Raw genomic sequence first — 26,661 nt, forward strand, 5'->3', positions numbered from 1 at the left:
GCACTTGCTTTGAGATGTGAAGGGAGGGAGGCAAACTCTCTGGATGCACCCCGAGAGAAAGGATGCCATCCATGTGAGTGAATCTGTGAATCCAATCTGGCGCTGTCAAATTGGTCCATGAAATGTTGCTGGAGCCCCATGTAGACCAAAAGATAAACTCTGAATTGAAACTTTCTGTTTAGGAAAGAGAAAATGTCTTGTCAAAAGTCTGAAGGGAAATCTGCCAACAGCCTGTTGCTAAGCCAGGGTGGTCCTACAGACAGTCACACCCAGTTTCACAATTAGTTTGTCCACCGCTGACCTGGGGAGTTGCATCCCAATGGGAGACCTTATTTACTTCTCGAAGTCTATGCAAAAGATATTGTGCCATCTGATTTGGTGACATAAACAATAGGAGATGACCAATTACTACTCAAAGGTTTCCAGTACTTTATCAATTGCTTTTCTTCTAGCCTCTGGTATCTGATATGGTCATTTTAGGATATCCTGAGCAGTTCTGACTCAGTTATGCATACCCTAATGCCAATAGATCAGAAGGGCCCTTATGTGATTTGTGTCATTGATGGTAAACACGCCACCTGCCTCAATCAGGCCTCAGAAAATCATCAAAACGTTACTAGACCTGCAGGTTTTGCGACTTGAATAATCTACTCGACCGAACTGTAATGTACTTGACCCGTAACATGGTGTCAAATTGTGTGATCCTAGCAAATATCTTATTTTACAGAGCCACCTGTTTCTTCGTTATTGCATATGAGAACACCTTCAAATATGCACGGTCAGCAGTTCTTTGTACAAAAACCTATGTTGTTTGGTTTAATCGACATTTTCTCCATGTATAATACCAAACCGCATATAGGGTACAAATATCCCCTGACCTGTCTCTTACTTCACTAATAGCATTGTCATCTAGACAGGCTCTGTTCATATTTAAAAACGTGCTTTTAATAAATGTATTACTAAAGCATGATTTGGTGGCGCACTGTCATTTACAAACATCCTATTTTCCATTGACATTGCCAAAAACTTTTCAATAACATGCAGTTCTACTGGCTCTAAGGCTCGTTATTGCTAGGGCTTGGATTCAAAAAAATCCACCAAAGGTTATGGAATGGTGGAGCCTGGTCAAGGAAATATACAATATGGAGGCTGCTCTTGCTGCAACAAGGGGCTTGCAGGCTAAACGAAAAATCGACAGAATCTGGGGGCTAATTATGTCTTAATAACAATATATATATATATATATATATATAAAAAAATGTTCCTCTTCTTTCTGTATGACCTCTATTTCGCTTATAACTTATGTATCTTTTTTATTGTAAATATTAACTAATTGTTCTTGTTGAAATGTATGTAGACAAATATTGATTACTATGGTTCTTTTTTTTCTGCTCCCCTTGATGCAAAATAAAAAAGATATAAAATAAAAAAAACATGCAGTTCTACTGATGAAACTATATAGCGTATGAAACAATCTGGGGAAATTGGGCTTCAGCAAAAATGTTTTTCATTTGCACATCACCATGTAAATCGTTCTATGTTTTCATCATATTAAAAACTTTTTTACCACACAGAAATAGAAACAAAAGTGCTTTCATAACTATTAAAATATATTTTGAAGTGTTTGAATAGTTCATTTACAAGCTATTTAAATGCTGTTTTAGGAAAAAAACTGACATCCTACTGCCTTTCATTTCACTCTTTGTACAGCACGATTGCCAGACAGTTCAATTACAAAATCCTCTAATTTTGCTGCTTATTTTATCCAAGCGGTTTGTTTGCTTTCCTTTCTACAACTTCAAACTGTATGCTGACATTTGACCCATCTTTGAACATAGAGCAAATGTGACGAAATGAAAGCAAGATTTCTTTATTGCTCATTCACTTTCTGAGAGAACAGAACACCTGTTCTTTATCAGCTCGCCAGTCGGGCCAGTAACTTTAAAAATAGCTTGCCACGATAAACTCTGACTCTGCATAGCAAATAGATTTTTCACACATGCGCAGGTCGCTTGGCTCTCAAAACCTCTGAATTCCCGTTGTTCTCTCTCTTGTGCATATCCTTAGACGCAATCAGTATTTCTGATCAGAGTTCCCAACCATATTAATGAGCATGTGTATATTTCTTTTGGACCTGTAAGTGATAAGCATTCTTTCTGCTAAATCCAACTTTTCCAACAAACCTGATAGGCAGAGACTGCATAATTTTCATTGTATTTTGTTTTATAGCCCAACATGGGTGTTCTTGAATATACCTCAACAAGTGATTAAGGTACTTGCATTACTATGTGAATGGGTGGTTGCTCTGAGGAAGTAGACAAGATTGCAATGGCTTCTGATTTAACAGAATTATTTTCACAGATACGGTCTGTAGCAGAAGAAATATCATATGCTTCTTGCACACATACAGGACAGGTACAAAACATTAGGTACAGCACACTAAAGAGTGAATGCAAGGAGTTAAAGGGCCACTGTATGCTCTCTATAAACATACATGTACAAAACTACTGGAAGAAGCAGACAAACATCTTACAGAATTACTGTAAGGTTGATGTACTCATGTAGGATGATGAACGCTCACCTCCCTTGTGTGGTATACATCAACAGTGCCACATATAGCACTGGGAAGCATCCTAGAATGCTACTGTTGACTGGCTGCACAGCCTCCTAGTTATGGGTCCCCTAGTGTGGGTGAAGTTATGCTCCTAGTTTTGGTATTAACGTTATCCATTTGTTAAACAGCCAGATCTGCAGTAAAACTACATGTGAATGGTATCCTGGATATGTATTATGCGTAGGGTAAGGTTTAATATCCACTGCAGGGCCTTGCTGCAACTCTTAGTCATGCTGACATTTCAATATATTTCACAGCCACGTTGCACTGCGCATGCGTATCTTTCATTGAAGGCGACCTAAGAGGTGTGCGCATGCGCATTACCGTGGTCCGGCTGCCCGGCCCACAGCGTCACGCATGCGCACCGGGTGGCCTACTCTGGCAGCCATGCTGACGTTAACCCGAACCAGAGCCTGGGGGGGCACAATGCGGCGGAGCGACCCGGGGAAAAAGTCCCGCACGGCAGCCCGAACACCAGCAGAGCGGAGGCTCGCCGAGGAGCATGGATCGAAGCTGCGGAATCCACGCGGGAAAAGGGCCCCGAGCGCTCGGGAGCTCGAAGGGCGGGGGAGCACGGCGAGCACCCCACGTGACCGCCTCGACCAATCCGGCTGCACATGACGTCACCGCAACACGCTTTGTGCGGATTTTTCGACGTTTTCTTCGTCTCTTCATATTTTAAACCGGAATTTTGGGCCAAAAGCAGAAACAACGGACCAGACCGAAGACTGCAACTCTACGCCAGGAACGACGGGGATACACAGGTGAGGAAACCCGAATGCCCGGTGCGGGAGACCGAGCGCGTGCCACGTGACCGCGCTCAGCCAATGGGCGCGCCACAATGGCCCGGTCTGACGCGTTGTTGTTGTGTAACGGCCGCCTGTGTCCCGTACACGGCGGCGGTTTTTCGGTGTAGTAACACTTGTTTGATGTCATAACACTACTACAATACGTGTGGTTGTCGGAGCCTTTGAGTGCGTGTGTGCTTTGTATGGCGGGGCGCTCTGGGATTCTGGCTCATGAAAAATGGCGCCCCCCTCGCCAAGGTTACCCATGGCGGGCGGGCGGCCCTGGTGACAAGCCCGTCTCTTCGCCTCTTATGAAAGCCTTGAGAGGGCTCTCCTGCCTGTTCGTTTGAGTGAGTGGCGGCTTGCTTTTGCGGGGTTATTCTGGGGCGCTGGCTTACGCCCTCCTGTCCACGGGTGAGGGTTACAAAGGGCCGAGCCCAGTGGGGGGACGCGGGCTTTGACGTCCCGCAAGGAGGGCCAGCATTCACCCCCAGAGCCCCGTGTCTGCCTCTCACAGGCCCCCGCAGTGGCGGCTTTGGGCCTTCCCGAGCTCCCCTCAGGCCGCGGCCGCCACAAGATGGCGGCGCCTGCCCCTCCTCCTCCCCCGGCCGCGGGGCGGGGGCAGGAGAGGGAGGGACGCGGGGGGATTTAATGATATCTCGCATCCTTCGCACCGGCCTTTCCCCCTTTCTATTTTTAATATTTGCCGTTTGGAAGCAGAGGCGGTTGGTTGTGGTTAGATATGGATGGGGGGAGGGGAGTGTTCGCCCCCAGGAGCGCCGCTGCCGGGGTAGGCCTCGGGCCCCGCCGCGTGCTGAGGGGTCATTCGGGCATTGCTCTTTGGGGTGGGCTCGTTGTGCTTCTGTGTAACACTTGTCTCCATTTCTGTTTCCGGGCGATGTGGAGGCGGCGAAGAGGTGTTTTCCACAAGATGGCGGTGGCAGAGCCAGAGGACCGGCTTCTCTTCGGGAGAGGACACCGGGCGCCTTCATCACACCGGGCCCAGCATCGGATGGGATGCTTCCACAGCGGCGGTGGTCATCGAATGGGGCGTTTTCGACCTTGGGCTTCAACGGATGCCATTGGATTTATGTTTTTGGGAGTATTCAATGTGAGTCGTTTTTATGGATGGAACCTCACATTTTTTTCGGACTTTGGATATTCTCTGGCCGTGTTTTGTGCTATTAACCGTCAACAACTTTGCGTCGAGCGCTGCCACAAAATGGCGCCGCTGCCTCGCACTGCAGAGGCCAACTGCGGAGAACAACCGCCTCGCGCTCTGTCTCGCCCGACGCGTGACTCAGCGCGAGTGCTGCCGACAACTGCCAATGGATGAGTGTGGAGTCGCGCGTTGGTCCTACCCCTGGAGCACCTGACCAATCGGAGTGGCCGCCGCATGTTCAGACACACCCATATTGCTCGGAATTGAGGCGCAGCAGTTCTGAGTCACTGTCTGGATGTGTCACAGGGCGGGGTCTATTTGACTGACATTGCGGGTGACGAATAGGCGCATGGTTCAGCTGTTGCTGGTTTTTCGGTGCAAATGGAGACGCTGCCGTTCCGTGATGGACGTCTTTGACGGGCCAATTGGCTCACGGCTTTGTGGCAGGAGGCGGAGCTGGGGAGTAGCCCGTGCTGTACTTTTGAGGGACGGCTCAGAAGACCAATGGGAGCGGAGGAACGGGTCAGTGTGATTGCCGTGGCCAACCAATGGCTGGTGGAGTTGAGCTGGGTGGCTGTGTTTATATACGAGCGACTGGGGCGCGAGCGGCGCCATTTCGCTGGAGCTCCGAGCCGGTGTCTGGGACGCGGGGAGAAGAGCGCGCTCGGGCGGCCGCTCAATCCGGTGCCATCCGAATGGAGACAACCGCAAATCCGCAATTTAAAAGGTACCGCCTGGCGGGGGAGGGCCTGCTGGGGTCATCCTGGGTCCTAGTTCGGGGCGGGGCCCCCGGGGAGGGTTTCCCCCCCCCCCCCCCCCCCCCCCCTCTGTGTCAGACTCGCACTCCCGTGGGCTGCTTTGAGGAGCGTGGGCTTCCGTCCCGGGGCTCTGCTGGGGGGCGCCATGTTGGTGTGGTTCCCACGGGTGGGGGCGGCTCCCTGAAGGGGGGGGGGGGTTTGAGTTTTTAATTGCTGGGCTGGGGGGGTGCTGTGGTGCTCTCAGGCCTGGGGGCTCCCTGGGTGCCGGCCCCCGCGGCGTCCCGTGGTTGCCATGGCGCCCCTGGCACTGCAGCCTGGGTGCCCGGTGGCATCGCTGCCCGCCGGTGCCCACGGCCATGCACCCTGCATCTCCAGGCCACGCCCCCGCGGCTGACAGCGCCGCCGAGACCCCGCCCCCTCCCTGCTGCCGCGGGGCCCTCACCCCTGGCAACGGGCCCGCCGCGGGCACGGGATCCGTGGGCCTCTCACCCCCCTGGGCACGGGATCCGCAGCCTCGGGCCCCGCTGCGGGGACGGGATCCGTGGGCCTCTCACCCCCCTGGGCACGGGATCCGCAGCCCCCTGCCCTTTCTCCCCTCCTCCATGTTCTCTGTTGGCACGGGATCCGCAGCCACCTAACCTCTGCCCTCTCACCCCCCTGGGCACGGGATCCGCAGCCACCTAACCTCTGCCCTCTCACCCCCCTGGGCACGGGATCCGCAGCCCCCTAACCTCTGCCCTCTCTCCCCCCTTTGCAGGTTACCCTCCGAGCCCAGCAATGGGCTGATCGCCGTCAGCGGAGACAGCAGCGCCCCCGGGAAGCGCATCCGGAAGCCGTCGCTGCTCTACGAGGACTTCGAGAGCCCCACCATGACCTCCGCCGCCCTGCACCCCACCCCGCAGGTCAACCCGCCGCCCCCGGAGGTGGCCAACCCCAAGAAGCTGGGCCGCTCCACCAACCAGCTGCAGTACATCCACAAGGTGGTCATCAAGGCGCTGTGGAAGCACCAGTTCTCCTGGCCCTTCCGGGCGCCCGTGGACGCCGTCAAGCTGGGCCTGCCGGTATGTGAGCCATCTGCCCCCCTGGCACTTGGGTAAAGGACGAGTCACTTCGGACACTGCCTAGCTGACCTCCTATTGGCTTTTGGTAAAGACAGACACTTCTGACGTTAACTCGGAGCCCAGGTGGCCCCTCTGGGTAAAGTTCGGGTCATTTCTGACTGCCCCCAGCCAAGGTGACCCCCTTTGGTAAAGGAGTTACTTCTGACACTGCGCTCAGGTAAAGGACGTGTCCCACCACACGGCCCCGCAGCCAAGAGGACTTCTTTGGGAACAGGACGGGTCACTTCCCCACAGCCCTGGTGGCCCCTTTGGGTAAAGGTCGAGTCGTGTCTGACACTGCCCCTCCGCCCTTAAAGGAAATGACGGGTCACTTATGATTGCCCTTCAGCCAAGGTCTCCCCTTTGAAAGGACGGGTCACTGCCCACCCCTCAGCCCTGGTGGCCTCTTTGGGTAAAGGACGAGTCTCTTCTGACCCCGCCCCTCAGCCCTGGTGTCCCCTATGGATGAAGGACGGGTCATTTCTGACCCTGCCCCTCAGCCCTGGTGTCCCCTATGGGTGAAGGACGGGTCATTTCTAACTGCACTCAGTCTGTGACTTGGACCCAGCGACCGTATGATGCTTTTCAGTGAGTTCTGAAGCTTACTCTTTGTTAATGTGTCTGTGTGTGAGGCCTTGTGCTCCGGCCAGCAGGCGCGAGGTGCCCACAGACTGGCAGAGACGCACCTCTGGTCCGACTGACCCTCTCCTCTCTCCCGCAGGACTACCACAAGATCATCAAGCAGCCCATGGACATGGGGACCATCCGCAAGCGGCTGGAGAACAACTACTACTGGTGCGCCAGCGAGTGCATCCAGGACTTCAACACCATGTTCACCAACTGCTACATCTACAACAAGGTGAGCTGCATGCCCCCCGCCCTCTGCCCCCCGAGCCGAGGCTCGTCTCCCCTGCCCCCGCCAGAGTCCAGACTAACGCCCCCGTTCTCCCCCGCAGCCCACCGACGACATCGTGCTGATGGCGCAGAGCATGGAGAAGTCCTTCCTGCAGAGGGTGGCGCAGATGCCCCCGGAGGAGCAGGAGTACCCGCAGCCGGGCCCCCGCAACAAGCAGGTGAAGGCGCGCAGCCCCCCAGGTACGGGCCGCTTCCTCTTCACTGCCGTCTGTGCCTGCCCGTCCCCCTCTCCCTTGTGTGCTAATGTTCCCCTCACTCTCCTGTCTTTCAGCCGTCCCTGTCGGAGGAGTGACCATGGCTCACCAGGTGCCCGCCGTCTCGTCCGTCTCCCAGGCCACCTTCTACCCCGTCGCCCCGCCGGAGATCCCCACCACCGTCCTCAGCGTCTCCCACCCCTCCATCATGCCCATGCCGATCCCCCTGCTCAAGACGCTGCCTGCTGCCCAGAAGGTGCTGCCGATGGCCCCGCCGGCTGCCAGTAAGGTAGGTGAGGCGGTCGTGCCAGTGTGTGCTGCGTGACATGTCTGTGTGTGAGAACTGCACTCCGTACTGCCCGGTACCCTCCTGGTGGATGGAGCCGTTTCCAGAAACGATGGGTGGGCGGGACCTTAGCTTGAGCCAGTGAGGAGTAAGTACTCACACATAACGGCGAGAAACCGCTACGAACTCTACTGCATCGGATGCAAACTGCTGATCGGACACAGCTCCATGGGGTGGGTGCGGCCAACCCAGGCCGCCTAGGCAAACGACTTCTGTAGAGACTTTACAGAACTACTCTTAAATTCATCGACCTAATCTATCACGTGAATGCCGCCAGCTTCTTGCAGCTTGAAGGGATGGACTGCTCACGCTCCAGAGCGCCAGTATGGTTTTTCTGTATCCGTGGGGTGTGCTAGTATGAGCCTGTCTGAGTTGAGGTGTTTGGTAGGTTTGTGGGAGCAGGCACTTGATCCATCCTGGCCCAGAGTGGTCTTGAAAGTGTGGGTGAGAAGTTTGAATTGTGCTCGTTTGTGTTTGGGGTAACCATGGTATCTCCTTGAGGTGAGATCAGACGAGTTTGCGACCTGTAAGTTAGTGATTCCGGCTGCCATGGTCTGTAGTCTCATAGTAAGTAGTTTGTCCCCAACATAGGGGGGTTTCTTGTAGTCATGGATGGATGGTGTGAGTGGTGTGCCGCTCCGGGATTAGCCGAAGAGCCAGGTCTTTAAGCTCCTTCTGAAGGTGTGCAGTGTAGGGGAGCGTCTTATGTTGACAGGGAGATGCTGCGAGTTCTTTCCAGGCCTTGACTGCGACATAGGAGAAGGCTCGAACACCCACTCTGGATCTGCAGATGCGTGGGATTTCTACTAGGGCAAGATCAGCAGAGCAGAGGTTTCTTTTGGGTGCGTGGAAGCGGACTCTGTTGTTGAGGTATTTGGGTCCGATGTTGTGGAGTGACTTGAAGGCGTGGGTTTGAAGTTTGAACCATACACTCTTCTCGACAGGGAGCCAGTGGAGGTCTCGTAGGTGTTGGGGTGCCGAGTATGAGCCTGGCCGTGCTGTTCTGGGGTCTGTGTAGCAGGGACTTGTTGGTTCCAGCATAGAAGGCGTTCCCGTAGTCCAGTCTGTTGATTAAGAGTGGGTGGTTGACAAACTTTCTGACTTCGGGGGGGGTGGGTGGGTCTACTTGAAGGTCTTGTGGAGGGAGTTGAAACGGGTGGAGGCGATGGCATTGCTCTGGGTTGTAATGGCGAGGATGATGCAGGTTTCAGGCTTGGGTGTGGGTGGGTTTCTGAGGTTAGGTGGCCCTTTTAAGCCGTGGGGGATGCTAGGAGGACATCTGTCTTGTCCAAGTTGAGCTTGAGGCAGCTGCTGCTCATCCAGCTGCCAAGTCCTTCATTCCTTCCTGGAAGCAGTCTGCTTGCTTCAGGGTCCTTCATGAGGGAGAGGATGAGCTGGGTGGTGTTTGCTTAGGATACTTTGAGTCTGAGCACTCTGATGATGGAGGCGAGGGGGGGCCATGTAGATATTGAAGAGTGGGGCTGGGTGATCACTGGGGTACTCTGCAGTTGATCTCGGTGGGTGAAGAGGGGCTGGGGTCTGATCATTTGGGTTCTACCGGAGAGCAAGGAGCGGATCCAGTCGAGGGCAGTTCCTCTTATTCCGACGTCGAGTCTGGCAGCTGGAGTGCAGTGGGAGACTGTCGAAAGCTGCAGAGATGTCTAGTAGGATGAGAGCTGCAGTGTGGCCCTTTTTGAGGAGCGCGCATATTTAGTCTGTGGCAGCAAGGAGGACGGTCTCAGTGCTGTGATTTCTTTGGAATCAGGACTGGAAATATGTCGTTTTCTTCGATGGCGGTGGTAAGCTGGGCGTTGATTTTGTCAGAGACTTTGGCTGGTAAAGGGGGGAGATAGATGGGGCTATGGTTCGTCTGCTCGGCAGAGGGTTTCTTGAGTAGGGGCATGACCCCCCACCCTTTTCCAGCCATCAGGAACAATGCCAGTCTTGATTGTGGTTTTAATGGTGTGGCGTAGTTCGGGCTCTATGGTGGGCGGCTCTGTGGAATGTGTGATGGGCATGGGTCCGTGGGGGCTCCTCATGATCGTGGTGGTCTCTTCTGGTCTGACTAAAGTCCGGGTGGTGATGGTTGGGTTGGCAGGTCGTTATTGGTGGTGCTTTCTGGGGTTTGCTCGCTGAAGTTATCGTAGAGGGTGTTGATCTTTGTGTGGAAGTTGGTGCTGAGTTTGTCGCCGAGGGTCCTGTGAGGGTGCGACGTCCGTGGTTTCGCTTGGTGGTTCGGTGAATGGCTAGATGTTTTACAGAGTTCCCTGGAGTTTTTGGAATTGGTGAGGATTTTTATCCCGGTTGAAGGTCCTCTTGGTGGCTGTTATGCGTTGGTGGTATTCTGTCATGGCATTCTTGTAGGAGGTCTGGTCTTTGGTGGCTTTGCTGTTTCTCCGTCGTTTTTCGAGGCGCCTGCTGGAGCGTCTGGCTTCTTGGAGGCCGGCGGCACGAGCTGGTCTGTGCAGCTGGAGATGCAGCGGTGAAGCTCCTTGGCTGCGGAGTTGGTATCTGTCGTGGATGAGGGTGGAGTTGAGGAGTTCTTCTGTGACTTTGCCCCTGTGTCTTTGTGGTGGGCGCGCGTGGGCAGGTGCGGTGTTGAAGGTGAAGTGTGCACAGTGGTGGTCAGGCCAAAGGCGTAGCAACTTTTTTCATCTGTATAGTGGTTTCCGAGCTGATAAGGGGTGGGCTCATTTACGCTTTGAGTGTAGGGCTAAGGGATAATCTGTGCTGGATTTCCCGACCAATGTCACTTGGGTACGGGTGACAAGTTTATTGGGTTCGGCCAATCGGGAAGCTGGAGATCTAGTAGGGCAAGTGTCCTTGGATTACCATGTTTTTTGGATGTTGGGTGGGATTGGGGTAGGAAACTGTCAAGCGCTGCAGAGGTCCAAGGGGATGAGGGCCTCGGTCTAGGACCATTTGAGTCCCTGTGGTGGCAAGAAGTGGCTTATGTTCTGTGGTGAGTTGGTTGTGTTCAGTGAGGTGCTTGCTGTTTTTTTTTTTTTTTTTTTTTTTTTTGGTCCTGTGGCTGGGTATGTATGGAAGCATGGATATCAGTCATTGGTTGGGGAGTGTTGGTGGGTCGGCGGGGGTTAGGGTGTTGCATGTATCCAAGTGTCTGGGAAGGTTGCTGATGACATGGATGTCTTCAGGATGGGTGTGAGCATGCCACTCGTGGGTAACACTACCCTGGAGTTGGCATACAGTGGGTGCAAGGATCATCCGACCCTCGACTGGGTGAACTTTACAATGATTGCAGATTTGCTTGCGGTGGCGTCACGTTAACTGGTCTTGGTTCTTTGGATGACATTGTGAGTATTTGGAATGTCTGCTTCGGGGTTGAAGGTGGTATATATGGTGGGGAGTTTGTTGCTGAAGAAAAGGGAGAGGCTGTTGCAAAGTCTGGGAGAAGGAGTTTGATGTGGCTGCTCCAGTTTAGTGGCGTTTCATCAGTCTGAGTTCTTCTGTGTACCAGCTGGCTTGGGTTCTAGGTGGTATGGAAACAGCACTGCTCGTCTCTGGATTGCCCAGCAGCTCGGTCTTGTCCCTTGCAAGCGATGCCTGTGTCTGTACGCCAAGTCTCACAAACCAATACACTGATTCTGCCCATCCCTTCTGCCACTCTGCGCTTCGATGCCCATGTGTGCCCTTTGCTTGGCAATGCTGCAGAGGTACTGGGGTGAAAGGGGATACTTGAAGTCATGTGAGGGTCGATTATAGTCTGATATTGTTGCAGAACGTATGATAACTGTTATTGTATGAGCTTCTGTTTGCTTAGTAAGTGTCGTTTGCTTAACAAGCGTCGCAAAGGGTCTGTGGGTTGGCAGCTGCCCGTCGCAGGGTGTCGCGGACCAGCTTAGACCCTCCTGGGCCGCCCTGTATGTACCTCTGGCCCCTTTTCGCTGCTTGTTGCTCTGATCACTTGAAGTTCCCTTCTGTAGCGCTTTATTCCTCTAGCAGAGAATCTTGTGCCAAATCTTGTCGTCTCCTCATTCTAGGTGACTTTGTCTTCTCCCGTCTAGAGCTGAGAGTAACGCCAGAATACTTTGGGAAACAAACGCTCTTTTAGTAGAGTGGCCAGTACTTGGACCTTAACATGTGGTAATTCTTTCTTCTCTCCAGCTTAAAGCCATTGCTAATGCTCGCCTCTCCTTGAAGCCTTTCTTTCATTGATGCATGTCCTTCCTTTCACAGATTGTGCTCCTGCGTGATGTCCCGGGACCCTTAGTGGGATGTGTGTTGAGCTGGTTGTAGTCCCAGTTGGTGTTCATCTGTCATGCTGTCGGTGCCTGCCAGAGCCAGGTTACTCGCTCTCACTCGGTTTCATGCAGTCTGCCCATGTGACTGACCTGTGGTATGACTGCTGTAGCTAGCCAGGCTTCGAGCCGTCGTTGATGGTGAAAGCTGCTGTGGGAAGGTCTCCACCCCTTGCCATGCTTAGAAAGCCTTCAGCCCTGTACATGTACCCCCTGGTTTCGAGTTTAATGGCACTCGAACAATTCGCGGCAAGCATTAGGGGCTTGGCGCAGCCATTTTCTTCTGTCTCGAACCTACAGCCACCGGCTTGAGATTCCCAGCTGGATGCTTGCATCTTCCCCCTCCCCTCCTTTGGGTTGTTTGACGTGGTCTGCCGTGTGTCCGTGCTTCCCCCGTCCCTAGGCGCCTGCTCCACAAGCGCTAGGCCTTAACTTCAGCCTCCTCACATCCAGGACTCTTGGCATCGCCTTCTGTCTGCTGGCTGCGTTGGATGCACACCTGAAACGCACTGTCATCACACACTGAGACTGCCCCTCGCACTCTGTCATCACACACTGAGACTGTCCCTCGCACTCTGTCATCACACACTGAGACTGTCCCTCGCACTCTGTCATCACACACTGAGACTGTCCCTCGCACTCTGTCATCACACACTGAGACTGTCCCTCGCACTCTGTCATCACACACCGAGACTGTCCCTCGCACTCTGTCATCACACACCGAGACTGCCCCTCGCACTCTGTCATCACACACTGAGACTGTCCCTCGCACTCTGTCATCACACACTGAGACTGTCCCTCGCACTCTGTCATCACACACTGAGACTGTCCCTCGCACTCTGTCATCACACACCGAGACTGTCCCTCGCACTCTGTCATCACACACCGAGACTGCCCCTCGCACTCTGTCATCACACACTGAGACTGTCCCTCGCACTCTGTCATCACACACTGAGACTGTCCCTCGCACTCTGTCATCACACACTGAGACTGTCCCTCGCACTCTGTCATCACACACTGAGACTGTCCCTCGCACTCTGTCATCACACACCGAGACTGTCCCTCGCACTCTGTCATCACACACCGAGACTGCCCCTCGCACTCTGTCATCACACACTGAGACTGTCCCTCGCACTCTGTCATCACACACTGAGACTGTCCCTCGCACTCTGTCATCACACACTGAGACTGTCCCTCGCACTCTGTCATCACACACCGAGACTGTCCCTCGCACTCTGTCATCACACACCGAGACTGTCCCTCGCACTCTGTCATCACACACCGAGACTGTCCCTCGCACTCTGTCATCACACACCGAGACTGTCCCTCGCACTCTGTCATCACACACCGAGACTGTCCCTCGCACTCTGTCATCACACACTGAGACTGTCCCTCGCACTCTGTCATCACACACTGAGACTGTCCCTCGCACTCTGTCATCACACACTGAGACTGTCCCTCGCACTCTGTCATCACACACTGAGACTGTCCCTCGCACTCTGTCATCACACACCGAGACTGTCCCTCGCACTCTGTCATCACACACCGAGACTGTCCCTCGCACTCTGTCATCACACACTGAGACTGTCCCTCGCACTCTGTCATCACACACCGAGACTGCCTCTCGCCCGTGCATTCTATACACCAAGAAATCCCCTTTTAACCATGCCTTGTTAGTCACCTTGCAACAGGTGTTCACATGGAACTCCTTTTCTAAAACATCTTCATGTCGCAATTTTATTCGGTTTAGATTCAATGAAGAGCAAAGGAGATGATGAGACGGAACACGTCTGCTGTCATAATTTAATTAGATCAGTTATTGCCTTTCATCCAACTCCATTCACCCGAACCGAGTAACTTATTTTGATTGATTGCAAAAGAAAATATACACAAAAATTGATATAGAATGTATTTTAATTCTATTCACCGTGGCACATTTAGAGTCAGCGAGTGGTGTTTGGGAAGGAAGTAATCGAGAAACCCCAAGTAAAACATTGACAACCAGACATAAAATAAGTAAATACAATAAGATGGTGGCTGGAGTGTTGTAACGTTTCACTCACTCACCTCCAGTCACTATTAGATCTGGGTTGAATCCATCATGGTTCTTTTGCTCACTTTGCCTCCTTAGTTCAGATCCAGCTATATGTAAAGTCCAGCTCGACCTGCCAAGCCAGGTCTTCCAGGACCGGAAACTAGCATCCTGGGACCGCTTTGGTTAAAGCTGGATTAAACCCAGATCTGTGACATGGGGTGAATCTTTGACAATGTTCAACAATGTCCATCGTCTGTGTGTCTATAAAAGTAAGTGACTATAAAGTGACTTGGACTTAAAGGGTTTATTGGGATATACGTTACGGTATGTCTGAATATTCATTTCTCAATACAAAAAATATCAGCCCGATTTGTTCTGTTAATTTATCCTTTAGTGTTGTCAATGCTGTTGCAACCCTTGTAGTGTGAGCGTCTTATCAGGACAGAGATGACCTGGGGGCTACAAATGGTGCCGTCTTAGATGGATGCATCTCTAGGGGTGATAGCCATTACTGAATTATTCGAATGGTCAGGGTTTATTCAAAGTTTTATATAGCGCAAACAATATCTTTGCAGATATCAGAGCGCTTCACAGAAACAGGTGGTGAGGATACTTCACAGAAAGAGGGGGGTGACTAAACATATTATTGGGTACAGTATAATAGTCAATAGCATGATCGGATAGCAGTCATGTGCTGATAAAATAACCAATAAACAATTAGGGCCACGATAATATAAAACTGTGTAGACTCTTTGATCCAGCTACAATAGAGATCAGGAGAGCTTGGCTATAGGGATGGCTTATACCACTTTCTTAGAGTTACAGCGAAAAGGGGTAGGGACATCAAGGGGGTGATTAGCAAAGGAAATAAGTGAGTAGCATATAGGCTGGGAGGGGCCATATAGGCTGGGAGGACAGGCTTACCCAAGGGTGCTTGCGCTCCTGTTTCTTTTCACAGAACCAGTCCTTGCCGTTCTAGGCATGTGGGCTGCTGAATTCATATCTTAGCATAGATCGCGCAATCTATGCACAGATATGAATGTCAGCTGCCCTACATGTCAAGAACAGATGCATACTGGGAAGTAGCATTTGCCGTTCGAGGCATGTGGGCTGCTGAATTCATATCTTAGCATAGATCGCGCAATCTATGCTAAGATATGAATGTCAGCTGCCCTACATGTCAAGAACAGATGCATACTGGTAAGTAGCATATTCCTTTTCTCATTAGGACCAGAATGGATGTTCTACTCCGAACATGGAAGATCCAGGATTGTGATCTTCCTTCCAATTGAGATATTCCTGTTAATACCACAGAAGAACCTGGGTGGTCTTCCTTAAATGTGGAATGAATTGTTCCTTATAGTCACACTTGAAATTGCCGGGCATTTGTTGAAAAGTTTCCTATAATAGGAGACTTTACAACAAATGTCCCTGTCAATTTAGGTGTGACTATTTGGACCAGATCAGCAATCCCCTGCTCTCGTCCCTCTTATGAGTCACCAATCCAGGGTGAAGGGACACTACCCAGGTTGTTCTTCCTTGGTAATAATGGGAATATCCCAACTTGGTCCAATTGAGAATACTGTTGAATATACAAGAGTACTTTTGACTACGGGTGAGTTTCTGACAGAGAACAATCAGACAGATTTTTTTTTTTTTTATTAAGAAATGAATATTCAGACATCCTTGTATATACCAATACTCATTTTTTTATTGCAAGTCACTTAATTGTCACTTTTATGTCTGGTTATGGTTACTTTACTTTGGTTTTCTCTATCACTTTCTTCACAGACACCACTCACTGAATTTAAATGTGTTGAGAGATATATGTATATAGCTAAAATATAATCTATATAATGTCTTTTTGTATATTTTCTTTTGCAAAAATACTGAATTCGACTGAATTGAGTTGGATAAAAGGCAATAATTGAGCTACTCCATTTGTGCTCTAATTAACTTGTGACCGTGTTCTCTCATCTCCTTTTCTCTTGATTTTAATTTAACAGAATAAAATTGTGATTATTTTCCAAAATGAGTTCCACGTGAACACTTGATGTAAGTTGATAATACCCAGTTTGCATGTACATATGGGTTGCTCTTCTTTTTCTGAAAGATGTCTAGTTAATCAGACATTTTTGTCGTGGTGTAGTAAGATCGCCAAATCTTGCATAGCTTGTCCACTGCTCATTAACATGTGTGCTCTGATTCTTAACCTGTGGCTAGGGACCTCTGGGGTTCTGTGAAGCCTAGCCTGGATCCGCAACGGCGTAGAAAATTAAATTAAAAAAGCGCTTATACATGGGAAACCGTGTTCTGTCAATGATTAGGCATTTGAAATCGGAGGCTAAACGTTAAGTTAATATCCTCAAACAGTGTATACTGGACGAAAAGTGGTCTCAATTGAATTTAGAAAATCTTCAGCCTCCCTGTTAAAACTTGATTTTTTTTATTTTTGTGAACTGAAACATTTAATTTGTGTATTTTAATTTTTTGTTTTTCAAGTACTGTTTTGCATTTCAAATGATAGCAAATTCTTGGGCTGGGGTCTTTGGCTTCCAGTAATGCCTGGAGGGGTGGGGGCAGTGTGCGTGTTTTGAGTCAGGTACTGTAGCAATGAGTTACACACAGGAATTTGGTGGATGACGCTGAATGCGGGGTCAGCTGCTTGTAAGAGCTGTCCCTGTGGGTCAGCTCCGCAAGATATGAGATGACCAGCTTCAGAGGGACTGTATCATTGGCACTGAATGTAGTAATAATAAGTCTTAGAAGGGGTGCCTTGTGGGGGAAGTAAACGCAACTGTCGAGTAGTTCCTTCAACCCCTCCGTCAGCAGCCCTTCTTTGAATGCACATGGTCGGCGTGTGTGTCTGAAGGGCCTTGCACAATTGTGTGTTTGAGATGAAATACCCCCCTACCGTACATAATGAGGATAGCAAGTCATCCAAGAGATCCATAAGCCTATAGCGGCGTGAGGCCTAATGCGGTGTATGGTTATAAGGTTACCTAACTCCTTTGTGACTTAAAATTTTTATATAATGTACAGCCGGGGTGATTATTTTCCTTTTAATGCATGGTTAAACTATCAGTGCTCTCTCAAACTGCTCAAATTCTATGTTTATTGCTTTATCAGATGAAAGCCATAGGATGTCCGCAAACATGGAAACTAAAATCAGACTCGATAGGGCAAAAGTAAAGACCTAAAAAAAAAGTGATTTGATGCATAAGTGTTGGAATCCGCGTAATGACCTTTTAAAATGCAGTAGCTCAGAACGTGTAGGATTATGGAGAATTTCAGTTTTGAATGCGAAAAAGATGTTCTAAATATTTTCCTTGAGCTGATCACTTAATTTAAGAAAAGCTGATGAGAAGGAAAAGCCAATTTTGTTGTTTAAACTACAGCTTTAATTGCGCTCTGTTACCTGCCTTTCACCTTGGTCGCTGGCCCAGGCAGGCATTTTTACATCTGAACTTAAGTGTATTATAGCGTACTGTAGCGGGCTATAGCGGCCAATAAAGGCTTGCTGCTGCCTTTAATTGCTGGTTTAGCGATAAACCTAGTAATTTCTTTATAAAAGGTGACATGGGGCATTCCAAGTTGCTTGTAATCAGGACATTAGAGATGGGCTATTATACAGCTCCCATGATTGTATTGTAGATAATTTTAATAGTGCTTCCGCAAGCATACCTTTTTAATGTGGGTCCTTTTAAGCTTGCCTGGGAAGGGTCAATAGCAAGGAACGGTTGATAAAAAGCACGCTTGGGGTGGGGGCCCTGTGAATGTATCTGCTGGGGAAGTCTTGGGGTGCAGTTTGAAGCCAATGTTCCTTTGTGTGTGCTAGGGAGCAGCGGTGACGTGTTCACATGTTCATCCTAAGGCCTGCGTCAAGATGATTTTGCCAAGTCCCACCTGGTTCCTGGGAGTGGGTGAGTGTGGAGGCTGCCCGTTGCGGGGCGAGGAGGCTGTCCGTTGCGTGGCGGGTGAGTGTGGAGGCTGGAGGGTGGTGGGTGTGGAGGCTGTGGGAGGGTGTGTGTGGAGGCTGCTTGTTGCGGGAGTGTGTGTGTATGGACGCTGCCCATTGCCGGAGTGTGTGTGTGTGTTGACGCTGCCCATTGCAGGAGTGTGTGTGGAGGCTGCCCGTTGCGGAAGTGTGTGTGTGTGTGTGGAGGCTGCCCGTTGCGGGAGTGTGTGTGGAGGCTGCCCGTTGCGGGAGTGTGTGTGTGGAGGCTGCCCGTTGCCGGTGTGTGTGTGTTGAGGCTGCCCGTTGCGGGTGTGTGTTGAGGCTGCCCGTTGCGGGAGTGTGTGTGTTGAGGCTGCCCGTTGCGGGAGTGTGTGTGTGTGGAGGCTGCCCGTTGCGGGAGTGTGTGTGTGTGTGGAGGCTGCCCGTTGCGGGAGTGTGTGTGTGTGTGTGGAGGCTGCCCGTTGCGGGAGTGTGTGTGTGGAGGCTGCCCGTTGCGGGAGTGTGTGTGTGGAGGCTGCCCGTTGCGGGAGTGTGTGTGTGTGTGGAGGCTGCCCGTTGCGGGTGTGTGTGTGTGTGTTGAGGCTGCCCGTTGCGGGTGTGTGTGTTGAGGCTGCCCGTTGCGGGAGTGTGTGTGTGTGTTGAGGCTGCCCGTTGCGGGAGTGTGTGTGTTGAGGCTGCCCGTTGCGGGAGTGTGTGTGTGTGGAGGCTGCCCGTTGCGGGAGTGTGTGTGTGTGTGGAGGCTGCCCGTTGCGGGAGTGTGTGTGTGTGTGGAGGCTGCCCGTTGCGGGAGTGTGTGTGTGGAGGCTGCCCGTTGCGGGAGTGTGTGTGTGTGAGGCTGCCCGTTGCGGGAGTGTGTGTGTGTGGAGGCTGCCCGTTGCGGGAGTGTGTGTGTGTGTGGAGGCTGCCCGTTGCGGGAGTGTGTGTGTGGAGGCTGCCCGTTGCGGGAGTGTGTGTGTGTGTGGAGGCTGCCCGTTGCGGGAGTGTGTGTGTGTGTGTGTGGAGGCTGCCCGTTGCGGGAGTGTGTGTGTGTGTGGAGGCTGCCCGTTGCGGGAGTGTGTGTGTGGAGGCTGCCCGTTGCGGGAGTGCGCGTGTGTGTGGAGGCTGCCCGTTGCGGGAGTGTGTGTGTGGAGGCTGCCCGTTGCGGGAGTGTGTGTGTGTGTGTGTGTGCAGGCTGCCCGTTGCGGGAGTGTGTGTGTGTGTGTGTGTGCAGGCTGCCCGTTGCGGGAGTGTGTGTGTGTGGAGGCTGCCTGTTGCAGGGCGGGTGAATGTTAAGCCTGGGCGTAGTTAGCAGAGTTTTGCTACACGAAACTCCGCAAAGTTTTGCAAGTGACGTAGTGTAGTGCGAATTGCTGTAGGCGCTGGTCTTCCTGCTGCTCGGGTAGAAATTCTAGCCGAGCGACAGCTCGCGATTTTACAGATCGACGGGGGAAAACTCCTGCACTACGCCAAATTCCTCGAGCGGAATTCAATGCCCAGGCCTAGCTAGTGTGAAGGCTGTAGTAGCGTCTACTTGTCCTATGGGACAACCTTTTTAAAGAGCAAATGTCTGACCAATGCAATTTTTTTATTTTGGGACGCGGGGGAACGGGTCTTTTTCTATAAGTCAACTTTAGGCTATTAGCATAAAAAGCGAGGGATGAAATGTCTAGAACGAGTCTCAGCGGCGGCGCTTCGATCTCACTTGAGTCGTACCAGGCGTAGCCATGCGCCGATTTCTGACCTTACACGCGAGTGCCAGGCCGGAGATCAGCCATACTAACTAGTGGCTGAGAGTAATTCGAGCATTTCACCCAGCAAGTTTTTTTCTTTTGCATTATGCTTCGTCTGTTGGTTAGTTGAATTCACCGGCAGTGCAAGCTTTCCCAGAAATGACGCTGTGGTCCTTGTTTTCTTTGTGCTAGAAGAAAGGTGTGAAAAGAAAGGCTGACACCACGACTCCTACTACTGTCTCTATCATCACGACAAGCCGAGACTCCTCCCCAGTCATGACTATCGCAGCCAAGCCGGCCAAGATCCCCACGCGCCGTGAGAGTGGGCGGCCCATCAAGCCCCCGAAGAAGGACCTGCCCGACTCGCAGCAGCACCAGACCTCCAAGAAGGTGAAGCTGACGGAGCAGTTAAAGTACTGCAACGGCATCCTGAAGGAGCTGCTGTCCAAGAAGCACGCTGCCTACGCCTGGCCCTTCTACAAGCCGGTGGATGTCACTGCCCTGGGGCTGCACGACTACCACGACATCATTAAGTTCCCCATGGACCTCAGCACGATCAAGGTAAGGAGTTTCGCTGCTTTCTTTAGCCTCTGCTTGTTGGCTGTTAACTGCATCCTCACCCCTGGTTCCCCACCCCACCCCACCCCACCCGATGTGGGATAAGCAGTAGATTAAGCAGTAGATTATCTCGGGACTCTGTCCTGATGCCAGATTTCACTTCTGTCTCTTAAGTGCTCTTCTCCCTCGCCTTTTATCTTCTTCAGAAGAAAATGGAAAACCGCGAGTACCACCACGCACAGGAGTTTGCGGGCCACATCCGCCTAATGTTCTCCAACTGCTACAAGTACAACCCTCCGGACCATGACGTGGTGGCGATGGCTCGCAAGCTGCAGGTATGATTGGTCCCTGCATGTGAGTGAAGGGTGGGGGTGATGTTTGCAGGATTCACTGGGTATGGGGTAGATGTAGGCGTTGAGGGCTGCAGGGAGTTGTATTCAGTGGGTAGTAATGGGTGGGGAGGGTTGCAGGGAGTTGTTCATGGGTATGGGGTAGATGTAGGCAAGTGTGAGTTGTTAACTGGGTTAGGAGTAGATGTTGGCGTTGAGGGCTGCAGGGAGTTGTATTCAGGTGGCTAGCAATGGGTGGAGGCAGGAGGTGAGGCTTGCATGTTTCACTGGGTTAGGGGTATGTGTAGGCAGGAGCTGTGTGGTCCAGGCAGTTGTGTTCACTGGGTAGTAATGGCTGGCAGGAGATGGTTATGGGTGCAGGGAGTTGTTCACTTGGTAGTAAGGGATGCAGGCAGTTTTGCAGCATTAATCATTTTCTGGATTCACATGCTATTCATTCTTTTTTGGATGTCCCTTATTTTTCTTTCCTCTTGCGGGTCATTATGTTGAGTGGGTGGCTGGGTGTAAGGGCGCCCTGGGCATCTATCACTTGTTTAACGGGAGCCTTGGGTATTTTGGTGTGGTGGACCGTCACCATGGTGTGTGACTTGATAAAAGCAAATCAAAAAAGAGAAGAGGGCAAGAAGTGTTGGTATTTGTGGTACTGTTTCAAGGCCAATATAACTTTCAGTGCAAGCCATAAGTGTACTACAATTCTAAAAAAAAAGCAATAAATACAACACTTTAAAAAGGTCGGAAATCGCAAGTAGCAGCTTAACATCTGTTAAAAACCACTAAATACTGCTAATATTTATTTCGTATAGACCTAGTGCAAATTTCAACAAGTTCAATTTATTTATAATTTTGGAACTCAGATGAGATCCACATAAAAAGAAACACAAAGGATAAAACATTCATTTTGAACAATAGAATAAGATATACAAATATACATAATCATGTAAAACGTCAAGTAAAATCACCGATGAGTCATAACATCCTTTAGAGATTTTAATATAGATCTAAAAAACATTTTAAAAAGTTAAAAATCCTGTGGCAAAACATTTCATTAGGAGGATTATAAATGGCATCCATAAATGCGATGGCGGACAAAATGGATAGTTGCAGGCAGATTGGCCTCATCCACTTACGTCGATACAATAAAAGAGCCGGACAAACCAAGAGCACATGTGTAACATGCTGGGTGGAATTATTGCACAAACTACACATAGGGGAGGAACCGTACCATTTGGACAATACATTAAGTGGGAGAGAACCCTGCCTCAATAAAAACCAAAAACGACGCACTCCATGAGGGAGGTTCCAAGTAATATAAGACTGTACTTTGTTTATCAGGCAAGAATCAATAGCTGGATGAATGCCCCTCTTTGAAATACGCGCTTCCCTGTCCATAGTAAAACTTAATTTCCAGGTGGCCTGCTTCAAAGTTGCCTTAAGCTGATATGATAAAGTAAAAAGTACCGATTCGTCCAATTGAAGCCATTTAAGGTTCCTAATAATTCTTTCTGAATAAAGGATCTTTAATGTAACAGGATCACCCTTTACAAGGCTTGAGACCCAGCGCACTATCCCTGCGAGACCCCAAATTCCAGCCTAAGAGCCGCAACAGAACAGGCAGAGTTAACTGAGGCTAGATTCCGAATTTTTTTTCCTTCTGTTGTATTTAAAAAGCCCCATTTTCTTATGTCGAGTAGTTCGATACCATACAACAGGGACGCTGGGTTTTAGCACGGAAAACCTCTAGTAGAAGTGCGAAGTGTCTTCTGCCTGTGGATCTGTAAAGGGAGATTAAGCTTTTACCTTGTGCCATTGCTTTCCTAATATTTCCTATATGCGCATTTTCACTTGAGTTTCCACACACTATTTTTCCTAGGAAGACATATGAATTTACCACTTCCAATTTTTCTCCACCAACAGACCAGACCTAGTTCCCAAACTTCAACTTTTTCCTTCCCCGTATGCACATTATTTTACTTATAGCAAATTTTAACAGATAAAGGAGTCACCAGGTGGCTTGATCAGGAGTACGGACATTGGTAATGCAGCGGCAGCCCACATCCTAATAGGGCCATCATTAGGGTCCTGGGGCCAATATTTCCAAGTGACGCTGCACTTGTGATGCCTAAACCATTCATTGAAAACATAAGCATGGTTCTCCATTTGCAGGTGTGCCCTGCTGCATTTGAATCAAGAACCACACGACCAACTATCCCAAGCCTTAACTGGTTGTAACTCTGCTTTGAGTCTGTAGCAATAGATAAAAAAAATTTGACTCTTTAATATGTCTGAAGGAAAAGTATAGGGAAAGAGTATAAAAAGTGTCACCAAATTATAGTAGAATGCCTGCTTAGAATCTCAGCCCAGTTACTATGTTGTGTTATTTGTTCCCACTGAACTGTGTGTGGTACATTAGACTTGGCCTCTCAAGGTTTATACGTGTGGATGTCTTCCTTTGGTGAGTTTACTGGGTTGGACACAGCCCATACCTCGCAGGTTGTACCTATAGTTGAGCACCAAATTTGTCTGCATGCTTTTGAGAGAGTAAAAGAGGCCGGTTTACACCAGACAAAATCTTTCTTTCTTACAGGTCCTCTTTACGAATGCAGTCCTTTTGCGTGCACTTAACCCGTGCCTTTATATCTCCGCAGGATGTGTTTGAGTTTCGCTATGCCAAGATGCCAGATGAGCCAATAGACTTGCATCCCCCGGCTGTCTCCTCGCAGCCTCCTGTGGTTGCTATTGAGTCTTCATCGGAGTCCTCTAGTGAGAGCAGCTCGGAGAGTTCGTCGGAGAGCGAGAGCTCAGATGACTCTGAGGAGGAGCGTGCCAATCGCCTGGCCGAGCTTCAAGAGCAGGTAAGGGTCCGGTTCCCACAGTCTCTTGGCCATGGCGTCCTGCGCAACAGAACATTTTGCAGCATGAACACAGTGTGCATGGTGTGGTCCTCCATCCCTCCACCCTCTCCCAATAGGTTGTGGTTGTCGCTCACTAGGACGTCAAATGCAAGCCCAGTACATACTCACCATCCTCTGAATCGTCTTTCGGCCAGTGGGTTCAGAAGCAAAGGTACTGTTGTGTTAGTGGACTTCCCCAGCACGTGCATCCAGAAGAGGTTTATTCTGCAAAACTAACGTTACATGTTTGTAACAATAGGTTTGAAGCCGGTCTTGCTGTAGATACACGAGCTGTTTACTGGCCATAGCAGAGGATTCAGCATCAAGCCTACGAAGACTCCTAGATATCTTCGGGGGCATCTCTGCCTGATGTATAGGAGAATAAAAAGGCTGGCCCTCTAGACCTTCCATCCCACTAGCTAGCGCCCAGCTCGGAGGCGGCTTTTCCTGCCACTCCAATCCAGAGGAAGAACTCTGCTGAAGGCCACCCTCGTCCCCAGGTGAAGACCTTTGCACGAACCATATGGTCTGCAATGAGGAATATATACAAAGTCTTCCACAAGGCCCAAGTTGATGCAGGGCACTCTCCCCGATAGGGCGCCAGTGGCTTAGAGCAACCTATCCTTCAACTGCACCTGAAGGAGCCAGACACAACCCTTCAGTAGCATCCCTCCTAGGGAAAAATCCTTAGAAAGCTGCCTCAACTGAAGCTTACAGAGACTGCTGCAAAAAGTGCATTAACCTTTGAGGAAGAGCTGAATTTTGAGCCCCATAGAAGCATAAAATGCACTGCGCCACTTAGAAACACAAAAGGTGCCGGAAGGGCTCAATGCCCCTTCATTACCTCATCTTCCGCCACTGCCTCTTGCATCACACATGCCAGATGATTTCCCCATGCTCTTCCTAAGAAGGCAGCCCTTTCCATCCCACAACCCGTATGATTCTGTTTGCTCTGGTGCCCACCAATGACTTGCGGGATGACTGTTGTTGATTCCCAGGAGATTCAAACGATATGCACGTCCAAGCGTACGATGTATTTTTAGTGGAGACCATGGTTAGATAAGTGAAGACAGCACAGTTCCTCTCCATGTTGAAGGGCATGAACAAGTCTGCTACAGACACCTATAAAGAACCTCTCAATGCTAGGGTTGCAGTGCCATGTTTCGAGGATACAATTTATCCCTTTCCCCAACCTACCCTAGATCCAGCCTGGCTTCTGCTTGGGCCACGAGCGACATGGTCTTGCCAGGAACGAGCGACCCTGTCTTGCCAGGCAAGGAGAGCAAGAGCCTTATTGCTGAAAGAGGGTACCTGTAGGAGCCATCACCCTTTGGTTGATGCCCTACTCGGTCAGCCTCCTCCCGCAGTGATGCTACCCAGTGGGAAGAGATGTAGGAACAGATTGTGTCTCCCGGAGGAGTTTGTGGAAGAAAAGATTACCTCCAATGCCAATATTTACTGCGACTTGGACACCAGCATCCTCCACTACCTCCTCTCTCCTTTAAAGCTTTCTGTCTTCTCATTCAGGGCAAAGTAGTCTTCATCAGGATCGACAACATGACTCGTGCTCCCTATAGAAACTGGATGGCACTCTGCTCCTCCTTATTGGTATAGAAGACCTGGCATTGAGTACTCTGCCGCTTGCACCTGATGGAGGAGTACCTTCTAGGGGTGGACAGGGACTTAACGTACCTGCTTAGCATGGGGCATCAGAAAGTCTGAGTGAGGACTCTACCTACAAGTCCGAGCACTGGGGCGCCTCAACCTATTTACCATTCCCAAAAACGCAAAATACCAATTTATACCCCCAGGTACACCTGTCCATGGGCAACAGTATAGATGAATTGTATAGGTTCTTAGCTTGCACTTTCCCCCCTCCCCATTTCTTCCTATTGGTGTGCTGTAATGCATCAGACATCACACTTGTCGTAGCCCCCCACTTGGTGAAACAGCCCTGGTACTTCACACTAGTAGATGTCAAGCAGCCCCCTGCAGAAGCTGCCTTACTGGCTGTACCTCGCCACTAGGAACGAGGGTCACATCCGACACAAAGCAGTCTGTTGATTTGTAGAGCGTTGCTGGTCACCTTTATGGTATCCAGGCGCTGGCAGACCCAATAGTTTAATCGAAGAAGAAGGTCTTGATTGAGCGTCTTGCCGGAACCTGGTAGAGTAGCAGAGGTCTGGCGGTGTAGGGAGAAGTTGTTCTATGCTCTGGCTGCAGGGTAGAAGAAGCAACCACTGGTCCTTTTCCAGCCAATGTAAAAATAAAAATTAAAAAAAATGTCGGAATTTGTAAAGCGCACAGCTACCTCCACCGGAGGTGTCCCGGCGCTGTCCGTATACCGCTTAGGAACCCTTCCTGGCTTTCCTGGGAAATGTCCACTCCTGGGCACCCCCCAGGTGCAGCCAGGCATCCCAGCGCTTTTGGGGCCGTTGTGGAGACTAAGCAAGCTATTGCCCAGAGTTGCAGCGTGGGACCCATGATCAGAACAGGCACTGAGGCGAGAATATCCAGTCAGGGGAATTAATGAGCCGGAGACCAGCCGAGGCGGGAATCGAACCCTGGTCCCTGGCCAAAGCTCTGCATCAAGGTCTGCCTGCTCTAACCATTGAGCCACACTTCTCCACTGTGGAGGTTGCAAGCTAGGGAGGCAGAGTGGGAGGTTTGTGAAAGGTAGGCAAGTTTGTGGAAGCTTAGGTGGTTGATGTAGGCCAGTCCAGAGTTGTGAAGGCCCTTAAGTAGTGTGGCTGAGCAGCTTGAATTGGCATCACTGCTGAGTCGGGGGCTCTTGGAGGCAAGGATGTGTGATGGAGGACGAGTGTGGCTGCAACATTCTAGATGTTTTGAGGTCTTTGGAAGAGGTAGTTTGTGATTCCTGCATAGAGGAAATTTCAATAGTCCCGTCGGCAGGTGGTCCGAGCGATAGTGTGTCTGACGTTTTGGGGAAGCCACACTAAGATCTTGCATAGCATGTGCAGGATGAAAAAGCATAAGTATGTCACTGCGTTGACCCGAGTATCT

The 26,661-nt window shown here is 50.5% G+C and overlaps 1 protein-coding gene across 5 annotated transcripts in view; it reads left to right on the top strand.

The window, feature by feature from the left end:
• Positions 1 to 2,969: 2,969 nt before the first annotated feature.
• The window catches only part of BRD2 (bromodomain containing 2), a 28,586-nt gene continuing 4,894 nt past the window's right edge, over positions 2,970 to 26,661 (top strand). Inside the window, exons 1-9 of one of the 5 annotated variants that reach the window (XM_078641586.1) lie at positions 2,970 to 3,378; positions 4,309 to 5,291; positions 6,080 to 6,383; positions 7,144 to 7,281; positions 7,379 to 7,517; positions 7,609 to 7,820; positions 20,031 to 20,399; positions 20,603 to 20,731; positions 23,392 to 23,598. In XM_078641586.1, the coding sequence (XP_078497712.1) occupies positions 5,113 to 5,291; positions 6,080 to 6,383; positions 7,144 to 7,281; positions 7,379 to 7,517; positions 7,609 to 7,820; positions 20,031 to 20,399; positions 20,603 to 20,731; positions 23,392 to 23,598 (1,677 nt within the window). In that variant the 5' untranslated portion in view covers positions 2,970 to 3,378; positions 4,309 to 5,112. Of the gene's footprint in view, positions 3,379 to 3,526; positions 5,292 to 6,079; positions 6,384 to 7,143; positions 7,282 to 7,378; positions 7,518 to 7,608; positions 7,821 to 20,030; positions 20,400 to 20,602; positions 20,732 to 23,391; positions 23,599 to 26,661 lie in introns of those variants that run through there. The other 4 variants (XM_078641587.1, XM_078641588.1, XM_078641583.1 and 1 more) reach the window with 4 other exon arrangements.

This window comes from Lissotriton helveticus, chromosome 5_1, assembly GCF_964261635.1.
Source record: "Lissotriton helveticus chromosome 5_1, aLisHel1.1, whole genome shotgun sequence".
NCBI lineage: Eukaryota > Metazoa > Chordata > Amphibia > Caudata > Salamandridae > Lissotriton > Lissotriton helveticus.